This window comes from Phyllobates terribilis, unplaced genomic scaffold (assembly GCF_046119375.1).
Source record: "Phyllobates terribilis strain yellow unplaced genomic scaffold, ASM4611937v1 Scaffold_1__5_contigs__length_1240528914, whole genome shotgun sequence".
Classification (NCBI taxonomy): Eukaryota; Metazoa; Chordata; class Amphibia; order Anura; family Dendrobatidae; genus Phyllobates; species Phyllobates terribilis.
In genome coordinates, this window is record NW_027362761.1 from 830,075,983 (window position 1) to 830,088,457 (window position 12,475).

The 12,475-nt window shown below is 45.2% G+C and overlaps 1 protein-coding gene across 2 annotated transcripts in view; it reads left to right on the forward strand.

Annotated features, from left to right (window-relative positions):
- Positions 1 to 12,475, forward strand: part of HERC3 (HECT and RLD domain containing E3 ubiquitin protein ligase 3) — a 70,359-nt gene that overhangs the window by 8,226 nt on the left and 49,658 nt on the right. For both annotated transcript variants that reach the window (XM_073638049.1, XM_073638055.1), the window contains exon 2: positions 12,032 to 12,281. In XM_073638049.1, the coding sequence (XP_073494150.1) occupies positions 12,056 to 12,281 (226 nt within the window). In that variant the 5' untranslated portion in view covers positions 12,032 to 12,055. The remainder of the gene's footprint in view (positions 1 to 12,031; positions 12,282 to 12,475) is intronic.

The window sequence follows — 12,475 nt, forward strand, 5'->3', positions numbered from 1 at the left end:
AAGTGACATTAGCATAATCAGCCCAATTCTCTTGCATGAGACGGGTGTGACCCAGGCCGTGTACTCACCTCCAGTGCTGGTGCCATTTCAGTGGTGTCAAGGCTGGCTCTCCTGGGGCTCACATGACATTGTCACGTGATCCCTGTGGCCAATCAGCACTGGCTTCACTCTCCTCTTTCACACAAATCACATACATCCGGAGGAATGAACAGTGAAGCTACTGCTGAATGACCGCAGGGATCAGGTACATAAGAATGTCACGCAAACCCCGGGAAAGCCAGTGCTGACACTGCCTGAAGGCCTCGGAGGAGAGTATACATGTTATTACTTTGCAAGGTGGGATCATAGGGATTGACAAAAGGGTTGTCTGAGTAATTGTATGAGTAAGATGCCCATACACTTTAACAGATTTCAAATAGACCAGCCATTGTTGTAATGTGGACGTGGTCATCCAATTCTCCTCCAACATCAGATGCTGTAGAAAAGAAGAAGCGGGCATGCTGGGCTTCAAAATACCCAAACTTGTATTTCTATAAGAGATTTTTTTTGAGTCGGGGGGGGGAAAGTAACTAGGTGCGCAGTCAGTCTGAGCATTACGATGCGATCATCACCCAGTGTTATACGACCTTCTGACTGCGCCCTAAAAGTAACTTGTCTGCAGCCAGCATCTTACCAATGCCACTAAATGCTCTTTCAAGAACTAAAAAAATGAGATGAGTGTATGGAATATACATACTGAAAATGTTCTAAGAGTCATAACTTTTTTACTTTTCTGTCCACATAGACTAATGAGGACTTGTTTTTGCAGAGTGAGTTGCACTTTTGAAAGACATCACTCATTTTACCACATAGTGTACTGAAAAACGGGGAAGAAGAAATTCCAAGTGTGCTGAAATTGCAAAAAAAATAAAACCCAGCAATTCTGACAGTGTGTTTTTTTTTTTTTTGGGAATTGTGACGGTGTAGATTGTGTGGTAAAAATGACCTGGCGATATGATTCTACTCATCATTACGATTATGGTAATGTCAAACGTGTCCAGTTTATTTATTTTAGTGATAACAAAAAGTTTGTAGCAATTTTCCGAGACCTGTAACGTTTTCATTTTTTGGTTGATGGAGCTGGGTGAGACAATGTTTTTACTGATACCATTTTGGCATGGATATAATATTCTGATCTCTCACAGCATTTTTTTCGGTATTGCAGGGACCAAAAAAAGCAATTTTGGTGTATTTGAATTTTGTTCTGTTCATAGTGTTTACAAATCGAGTTAATTATTTTTATGTTTTGATAGATCAGATTTTTCTGAATGTGGCGATACCACATGTGTATTTTTTTTTTATTATTATCTTTATTTTTTTTGGAGGAAAAGAGGGAGTGATTCGAACTTTTGGGTGTTTTTTTTTGTATATATTTTTAAAACTTAAAGGAATAACCATTGATTGTCTGATCGCTTGTACTAAATACAGCAATACCACAGTATTGCTGTATGTAGCGAAAATCACGGTCTGCTTTCAAGCTAGGCCGCAGGCTGGATATCAATGGAGCTCTGTAATGACAGGCATGGAGGTCTTCAACAGACCCCATTTGTCATAGCAACCTATCGGTGCCCTGCGATCGCATCACAGGGGAGCCAATGGGCACACAGAATGATGCGCCCCCCCCATGCTGGCGCAATGGTAATGCCGCTATCAGTTTGACAGCGACATTTAACAGGTGAACAGTCGCGGGCAGAGCTCTTCATACACTCCATGCACTCACTACCGACTTGTGTCGACATATACGCCGGATGTTGACAAGTGATTAATAATGTATGCAGTTTGTATTGTGAAATCTGATTTAAAGGGGTACATATTTAGAGAGTTATTTAGTTTGCATACCTTCTATGCTACTAGATTGCTCAGCCATACTTAGAGCACCACTCCTGCGTTTTTTGCTACCTACCTGCCTGTTGCTGTTCTTCCCCGGCACAGAACGGTCGCAGACCACTCCTACCTGCGATTCAGCTGACATCACATCGACAGAGCAGCGGCTTCATTTTCGCCCTGTTATGTCGACGGGGCGTGACTTCTGATGTCATGCAGATTGACAGCCGGCTCCCCCACTTATGCGGCAGGGATCCAGCTGTCAATCAGAATGACATTGGAAATTCCGCCCTGTCAACAGAGCGAAGCGGAAAAGAAGCCGCCACTCTGTCAATGTGATGTCAGCAAAGGCAGCTGAATCGCTGGCAGGAGTGGTCTACCTGCTTGTTAATGTTTAGGCACATTTTATATATTTCACAAATTCTCTGATTTCCCCTTTAAGCTACATTCCCACATCTGTGTGACACATCCATTGTGTAGACTGGCTGTAGGTATTCACACAACCACTACAAAAACGGACTCTGAGCATGTCGTCTTCTCGTTCGTCTTGCAGATGAGACTCGGCCATTTAAGGGAATCTGTCACCCCATTTGAGCCATTTGACCTATTAATATGGGAGCACAGGTTGTAGACAGCTGTAACAGGTCCTACCTGTAATCCTTGTTCTGTAAAAATCATCTTTTATCGCCTTCTTAATTTGATCTTCCAGGCTATGGGGTGTGCGCTGCCCGGAATATATCACTGCCTCACAATTAAGAGAGCTGCCTGGCAGGACTTTATTACACTGGGCCATCAAAAATGACATGTTTGCTCTGCAGGCAGGAGGAAGGAAGTCCGGTGTGCACCTCGTCTGCGAGATCACTGGGATCAGAAGTCAGTGACTCTCTGGCATCTGCACAGAACAAAATTGAAGTCAGTGCCCATAGAAGTTTTTGTGTGTTTTATCATCCTAAATAGTGGCTGTATTGACAATGCTTGGAAAACGTCCTTTAGGGCTTGCGCACGCCGAGTCTTTAAGACGCTGGCAACCTATCTGAGGTCTTCCTTCAGGTTAAACCCGGCACTTTTTTTTTCTGAAGTGGTTATGCCACTGGCGTCTTTTATAATCTAAATTATAACTAGTGAGAAGCTATCTAGTGGAAGTTGTCTGGAAAGTGAACACGCTGGTTCTTTTAACCCTTTCACGGTATGTGAACCCTCAAGCGTTTAAAAGAAGTAACAAAAGACTGAATATGTGCACAGCAATTTTTATATTGCTGTGCAATTGGTTCACCTTTTGTGCTGCCTTTTCAGGTGGGTTCAACTGCCCTAAGAAAAGGGAATAAAAAGACATGTCACATATCCTTAGGGTATATCACATTGATATATATATATATATATATATATATATATATATATATATATATATATATATATATATATATATATATATATATATATATATATATATATATATATATATTTACAAGGCATGTTATCTTGTGTTTAACACAAAAAAAGCATAAAGCCGGAAGTCACTGTCATTTTTTCATTTCCCAGCCACAAAAAACACATTGATATGATTGATACAGACATATTCTGAGATTATGCCCAATGTTATCATTTACAGACTACAGTTTCCAGTGATTACATGGGAAACTGTATTTGGTGAAATACACATTAAAAATGGATATACAGAGCACCATTGAAATTAAAAATAGGTTCTTTTTGTTCTTTTTATCTTCCATTTGCTCATCTGAACCAGGCCATCCGTTATTAGAAAATGACAACTTTATGGAGTTATAGATGTGTATCAGATGAACTAAATCCAGAAATGTTATATATGATCTGTTAATCAGGTTATTTTCTTCACTCATCATTGTTTCTGTAAATGTTTAAGAAGCACTCCCCCAAAAAATGTTATCGCCTAAATCTGTCTAATTGCATATACAGTGAAGGAAATTATTATTTGATCCCTTGCTGTTTTTGTAAGTTTGCCCACTGAAAAAGACATGAACAGTCTATAATTTTAAGGGTAGGTTAATTTTAATATTGAGAGATAGAATATCAAAAAAAAAATCAAGAAAATCACATTGTATAAATTAGATAAATGTTTTTGCATTTTGCAGTGAGAAATAAGTACTTGATCCCCTACAAACCATTGAGTTCTGGCTCCTACAGACCAGTTAGACGCTCCTAATAAACTCGTTACCTGCATTAAAGACAGTTGTCTTACATAGTCACCTGTATAAAAGACTCCTGTCCACAGACTCAATTAATCAGTCAGACTCTAACCTCTACAACATGGGCAAGACCAAAGAGCTTCCTAAGGATGTCAGGGACAATATCATAGACCTGCACAAAGCTAGAATACTCTACAAAACCATAAGTAAGACGCTGGGTGAGAAGGAGACAACTGTTGGTGCAATAGTAAGAAAATGGAAGAAATACAAAATGACTGTCAATCGACATCGATCTGGGGCACCATGCAAAATCTCACCTCGTGCAGTATCCTTGATCATGAGGAAGGTGAAAGATCAGCCTAAAACTACACGGGGGGGAACTTGTTAATGATCTCAAGGTAGCTGGGACCACAGTCACCAAGAAAACCATTGGTAACACATTACGCCTTAAAGGTTCAAAATCCTGCAGTGCCCGCAAGGTCCCCCTGCTCAAGAAGGCACATGTGCTGGCCCATCTGAGGTTTGCCAATGAACACCTGGATGATTCTGTGAGTTATTGTGAGAAGGTGCTGTGGTCAGATGAGACAAAAATTGAGCTCTTTGGCAATAACTCAACTCGCCGTGTTTGGAGAAAGAGAAATGCTGCCTATGACCCCACGGTCAAGCATGGAGATGAAAACATTATGTTTTGGGGGTGTTTCTCTGCTAATCGCACAGGACTACTTCACCGCATCAATGGGAGAATGGATGGAGCCATGTACTGTAAAATCCTGAGTGACAACCTCATTCCCTCCGCCAGGACATTAAAAATGGGTTGTGGCTGGGTCTTCCAGCAAGACAATGACCCAAAACATACAGCCAAGGCAACAAAGGAGTGGCCCAAAAAGAAGCACAGTAAGGTCATGGAGTGGCCTAGCCAGTCTCCAGACCTTAATCCCATAGAAAACTTATGGAGGGGGTTGAAGCTCTGAGTTGCCAAGCGACAGCCTCAAAATCTTAATGATTTAGAGATGATCTGCAAAGAGGAGTGGACCAAAATTCCTCCTGACATGTGCACAACCCTCATCATCAACTACAAAAAACATCTGACTGCTGTGCTTGCCAACAAGGATTTTGCCACAAAGTATTAAAGGGAACCTGTCACGTCCTAGCTACCCTCTACACCAGTGGTCCCCAACCTTTTTTGCACCAGGGACCGGCTTGAAGCAAGATCATTTTTCCATGGCCCAGCAAGGAGGGGGTGGGGTGGGCGGGGCTTTGGTCATATGGGGGCGGGGTAATGGAGGGATTTGGAGTTTAGTGCATACTTATCATATAGTGTAGACCAGGTCCCCGCCAGGAGCTATGCCAGGAGCCCCACATAATGTGCTGTGCCAGGAGCCGCATCACTGAGGCCCCATCACGCCCTGCAGCAGGACAGGGCAGCTGTCCTGACAGCTGCTGTTCAGCTGCATTTACTTCATCCCAGGGGCGGACACAGACTGTAGTGGGCGCCTGTGCAAGAAATTTTTGGGGGCCCCCCCCGCCCTTCATAAGGCAACAAAGTTATGTAAACATAACCCCCCCATGTGCATCTCTCACCCCCCCATGTGCAGCTCACCCCCGTGCATCTCTCATCCCCCTCCGTGCATCTCTCATCCCCCCCCGTGCATCTCTCATCCACCCCCCGTGCATCTCTCATCCACCCCCCGTGCATCTCTCATCCACCCCCCGTGCATCTCTCATCCCCTCCGTGCATCTCTCATCCCCTCCGTGCATCTCTCATCCCCCCCGTGCATCTCTCATCCCCCCCGTGCATCTCTCACCCCCCCCGTGCATCTCTCACCCCCCCGTGCATCTCTCACCCCCCCCGTGCATCTCTCACCCCCCCGTGCATCTCTCACCCCCCCCGTGCATCTCTCACCCCCCCCGTGCATCTCTCACCCCCCCCGTGCATCTCTCACCCCCCCCGTGCATCTCTCACCCCCCCGTGCATCTCTCACCCCCCCGTGCATCTCTCACCCCCCCGTGCATCTCTCACCCCCCCCGTGCATCTCTCACCCCCCCGTGCATCTCTCACCCCCCCCGTGCATCTCTCACCCCCCCCGTGCATCTCTCACCCCCCCGTGCATCTCTCACCCCCCCCGTGCATCTCTCACCCCCCCCGTGCATCTCTCACCCCCCCCGTGCATCTCTCACCCCCCCCGTGCATCTCTCACCCCCCCCGTGCATCTCTCACCCCCCCCGTGCATCTCTCACCCCCCCCGTGCATCTCTCACCCCCCCCGTGCATCTCTCACCCCCCCCGTGCATCTCTCACCCCCCCCGTGCATCTCTCACCCCCCCCGTGCATCTCTCACCCCCCCCGTGCATCTCTCACCCCCCCCGTGCATCTCTCACCCCCCCGTGCATCTCTCATCTCTCCCCTCCCCCCATGTGCATCTCTCATCTCTCCCCTCCCCCCCCATGTGGATCTCTCATCTCTCCCCTCCCCCCCCATGTGGATCTCTCATCTCTCCCCTCCCCCCCATGTGGATCTCTCATCTCTCCCCTCCCCCCCATGTGCATCTCTCATCTCTCCCCTCCCCCCCATGTGCATCTCTCATCTCTCCCCTCCCCCCCATGTGCATCTCTCATCTCTCCCCTCCCCCCATGTGCATCTCCCATTCCCCCCACTCGTAGTTAATTGTATTTAAAAAAAAATAAAACTTGTTATACTTACCCCCATGCGATCCCTGCAGAATCCTGGCGCTCGTCCAAATCGCTGACACCAGGTTCTCCTGACTTCCGGCCATGTGACGGCGCCGTCACATGACCGGAAGTCAGGGGAATCATGAAGGTGCTGCCGCAGCAGCGCAGCGCTAAGATGTCCCGGACCCGGCGCTTAGCATGCGGCCGGGGGCCCCATGAGGAGAGAGACGCACAAGAGGGGGGCTCCGAGGGGGCTCCTACCGGCCGGGCCCCATACTGGAGTCAGGGCAGTCATGCCCTGATGGCGGCCCTGCTGGAGGCTGGAGGGGCCCCCTCTCCCCGCGGACCGGCTGAAAAACCCCAACGGCCCGGTCCTGGTCCGCGGACCGGCGGTTGGGGACCTCTGCTCTACACTGCCCCCATAGCATTGTTAGTGATGCAATGTGCTTCACTAACAAACTTTTTCCATTAAAATTGGTGCAGCTATAATGATTTTATAACGTTTAATATACTTAGATCCTACTTGTTCGTTCAGCCATAGGGGTGTGCTTGTCATATTCAGTCATGGGCGGGTGCAGCATTCAGTCACTGCTGGCGCCGCCCATGTATTTGAATCCTGCTCCCGGCAAGCGCTGATATTGTGGGACGCAGGCGCACTTGTATGTGTCCGGCCGCCTGTGCAGTGAGGCTGTGCGATTACCAGCTTCACCGAGCATGCGCTATGACGCGCTATGTTCCCTACGCGTGCGCAGTGAAGCTGGTAATCACACAGTCTCACTGCACAAGCGCGGTGAATAGAGCATCATAGCGCATGGCAGTGAAGCTGCGAACTACACAGCTTCACTGCACACGCGTGGGGAACATAGCGCGTCATAGCGCATGCTCGGTGAAGCTGGTAATCGCACAGCCTCACTGCACAGGCGGCCGGACATATACAAGTGCGCCTGCGTCCCACAATATCAGCGCTTGCCGGGAGCAGGATTCAAATACATGGGCGGCGCCAGCAGTGACTGAATGCTGCACCCGCCCATGACTGAATATGACAAGCACACCCCTATGGCTGAATGAACAAGTAGGATCTAAGTATATTAAACGTTATAAAATCATTATAGCTGCACCAATTTTAATGGAAAAAGTTTGTTAGTGAAGCACATTGCATCACTAACAATGCTATGGGGGCAGTGTAGAGGGTAGCTAGGACGTGACGGGTTCCCTTTAAGTCTTGTCTGCCAGGGGAATGAAATACTTATTTCTCACTGCAAAATGCAAATAAATTTATCTAATTTATACAATGTGATTTTCTTGTTTTTTTGGGGAATATTCTATCTCTCAATGTTAAAATTAACCTACCCTTAAAATTATAGACTATTCATGTCTTTTTCAGTGGGCAAACTTACAAAAACAGCAAGGGATCAAATACTTACTGCACCTACACTATACAGTGAAGGAAATAATACAATCACTGATCGCAGTCTTACCTGGTTTCCAGCGCTGCTTTGGTAGTCTTCTGCGTCATGGGACTTTTATTCCACCTTACCAGCAGGAAGTCACAATTACAATGTAAGCCTCATTCTGATATCCCAAAGGTTTTTTAGGAGTGCTGCTTTAATTTTCTTTTCATAAGGCCTAAGGGGTAACGTTTCGCCTTGTGGAGAGTGACATACCGGCTCTGGCATGCCAAGGTAAGGAGGCTTATTCACAGTGCAATGCTCCTCTGGAAATGTAATATGCAAATTGCCTCTTCAGAGAAAAAGAGGACTTGAACTCTATAGCGCCACCTGTTGGAAGCCGCAATCCTTCTTGCATCTAAAATTTTTTAGAGGAGCATTGCATGGCGAATAAGCCTCCTTACCTAGGCATGCCATAGCCAGTATGTCACTCTCCACAAGGAGAAATGTTACCCCTTAGACCTCAGTCCAGATCCTCTCACCTATCTAAATCAGATCTCATACTTTGCACTTATGAGGGGCAATACCCCAAAACACTGTGTCTGCAAATTGAGATTCTGATTTGCCTTTTATCCTAAGTCATACTGCCAGACTTGTTAAAGGGCCCAACAGATGGCGCTATAGAGTTCACATCCTCTTCTTTTCATAAGGCTTCATTCCGATGTCAGTGATTTTTTTACGTATGTAAAAACAGACTGTTCTTCATCAGTGTTTTTGATCCCAAGTCCATCAGTATTTGATCAGTCTCATTTTTACCATCAGTTTCATCAGTGATTTTCTCATATAAAAAAATAAATAACAAAGCTTCTCTTATAGATTGTTAATCATGTTCAGCTCACAAATTGTGTTCTGATGCCATCAGTGTGCTGTCCGTGATATTCATGGCCCCTGTACACTTATATGGATAAATTGAATCTATAATGTGAATCAAAAACAAACGTCTCCATGATTTTATTTTTGAGGCGGAAACAGGCCACAAAAAAAAAGCGATGGACATGTGAACAGCCCCATAGTCTATAAGGGGTTTGTTTTCTATCCATGAAAACCACAGATGTACTAGACTGGTAGTACCCGTCTGAGACTGACGGACGTCTGACTGAGGCCTTACTGTGTTGAGTGGGTGGCTCTTTCTGGTGACTTGTTTTGTAAGAGTCCAACCAAATAGTAGACATCCCATATCTGCACTCCCCCCTACTTTTGTTAGAACCGATTTCTCTGTGGTGTGCACATTTGTTACTTTCCCCTGTGGCAAGAACATACCTTATGTTTCTGTTTTGTCTCCTAATACGGTGAAGAGCGTTCATTAGCTCCGCATGTCTGGGTGAGCCGCTGCCAGCCAGCATATTCTTCATTGGGATTCCCCCGGTCAGTCACGGATCATATCGCATAACACATATGTCTTGCTGTTTTTCACGTAGGTGACCTAAAAAAAAGTCTTCTATTCTTTTTCGCACAGTGAAGTGTGTAACCCCAATATAGTTTTATTGCTATTCTTCTCTTTCTATTATTTTTAGTTCTAATAAAGTCTGAGTATGAAGAGTAGCTGCAGCAATCAGTCCTGTAGACAAGGTGCCTATTCCTTTCTTAAAAAGATAACTGCCCTTTCTATAATGTGTGCTGGATGGCACTAACGATTGACCCTACACCTATGTATAATTTTATGCTTGCCCTGGTCATTGCCATGACACAGAACTCCCCACAGCTCCTGGTTACACTCTCATGTGTCATTTATTGCCAAGAATAAAGCAACCACGGAAGTGAAGAACAAACAAAGGAGCGTAATCCACGTTTTATTGGACAGAAGACTTTCGATTTATCAGAATAGTGCAAAAAGTGTGTAATAATAAGCACACGTGTTCCAATGAAGCCAGGATGGATGAGCAGTGCTCTCTAGGAGTTTGAAGCCAAAAGGTGGATTAGTGAAAAGAAAATCTAGTTCACACATGATGAATGGGGATCTGAAGTGCCCTATTTGATACCGATAGCGTTTGCAGCGATAGTGCATGCACACAACAGCTTCGGGACTACGAGAGATAGTCGAGCGCTATATTTTGTGGAAATTCTGAGATGTAAACTTTGTCTATAGCCTTTTTATGGTTTCTAAAGCCAACTTTACATGTTCTGTAGTATAATTAATATTTATTGTATGGTAATATTCAGCCAGACATACAATCGTAGCCATACCTTATAAATTTGACAAAGTTATAGGTGCCCATACAGAGTAGTAATAATATCAGAGAGACAATTTTTGACTGGTTGAACAGCTAATGTGCTGACTTTCCTCAACAGAAGATGTCGGGGAGGGAAGAAGGATTGAGCATGTTAGATTCGGCATGCCTGATACTTTTGTTCTCGCTGGAAATACTACGCTGTCTAAGGTGTCTGGCAGCATCGAAAATGCAGATACGTTTCATGTATATAGGGCAGTAGGGAGGAATAGGTAACCTCCAAACTAGTTTTATATGAGGATTTATGGCAAACTCATTATTCTGTCTGCATAACTAGGCTTCAAGTGTGAAGCTCTTTAGACAGTGTTTCTATGGATGTCTCTATGAACCAGTACTCACACCAAGAACTTTGTCAGAAAGTGTCAACTCGAATGCACAGGCACTTATGAAGATTCCTGAAGACGTTTATTCTTAGGCTACATGCCCACTATGCGTTTTTCAAGCGTTTTTGCCGTGGAATTTCCGCAGCGAAAACACTTAAAAACCGCTTGGTAATACATGCCCCATGGTCCCCAATGATAATCCGCATGTGCTGTGCACATGCTGCGGAAATTTCCGCTGCGGATTATCATTGCGGAAAAATACGCAGCATGTCCATTAATTTTGCGGACATGCAGCGTAATTGCTGCCATTGACTTGCATTGAATCGCATAATATCCGCATGGTCACATGTGCCCATGCAGATATCATGCGGTTCAATGTGCGGATGGTACCCAGGTCTGGAGAAGAGGAGACTCTCCTCCATACTCGGGTACCATAGAACCTGTTAAAAAAAGAATTTAAAATAAAAAATAAAGATTATACTTGCCTTCCGATGGCCCCCGGTATCCTCAGCGATGCGTTCGGTCTCTTGTACAGCTCGCGATGGTCTAAAAGGACCTACGGTGACGTCATTTAATCATGTAACAGGTCACGTGACCGCTGACGTCGGCAGTCGCGTGACCTGTCACATGACTAAATGACGTCATGGCAGGTCCTTTCACACCACCGCGAGCCGTACAAGAGACCGGAGAAAACATCGGGGGCCATCAGAATGTAAGTATAATTTTTATTTTTTACCATTCTTATTCTTTTTTTTCTAACTATTACTTGGTCACACTATATAAATCCATGCCGGTTGCATGGATTTATATAGTGTGACCTAGTTGTCAAGCACTTTCCAAGTGATGCTAAAATCGCTTGGAAAAGCGCTTGATAACCCTCATGCAGAAATGCATGTGAAGAACGCTTGACAAACGCTTCTACCTGGCGGGAAAAACGCATGTACAATCCGCATACGTTTTTCCTGCCAGAGAGAAGTGGAAAAAATCTGCAGCATTTCTGCATCGTGGGCACATAGCCTAAGGCTGAATTCTTATATTATGCACCGTAGTAACAGCAGTATCTGCAACTGCTGCAGCAGGAGAAAAGACCATTCTGAACCAGAGAGACACCTTGAATGATGGCTGATGCACACTAACTGGAGAAGAAGGGTGGGGTTACTTACATCAGAGCTGGGCTACAGGGAGAGAGACAGGACAAACTTCAAAAGCCAACAATACGATGATAATACAATACTGTATGATTCCCAATTTGTGGGGCATGACACTCATTGCTTCAGTGATGGTCTCCTCACTATTATATCTTTTGTATTACATCTTATGTTGTAATTTTATTTTTAGGTATCCAGAACCTTATGACTAGCCATGTTATGTTGGGGGCAGTCTGCTTTTGGACAACTTGGATTTAATCATGGAATTTTAACTATTACCCCGGAGCCCAGAATATCAACCTTCCCCCTGTCTAACTTTATTAGGCAAGTGGCCTGTGGGGAGGATCATTCTGTGTTTCTACTAGAAGATGGGCGCGTGTATAGCTGTGGCTGTAACAGCGTGGGCCAGCTTGGTCATGATCACGAGGACATCACACCAGGTATGACTAGTGTATTTCTATCTTCTTATAGGAGAACAATAAAGATACTGGCCCACATTTATAAGAAAAAATAATGGGGTAATTTACACCAAACATGTAGAGTACTCCTTTCAACTCCGTCACCTATTTATCAAATATTGAGCCTTAATGATTTGTCTCAAATTTTTAAGTATGATAGTACGCTTCCCAGTGAT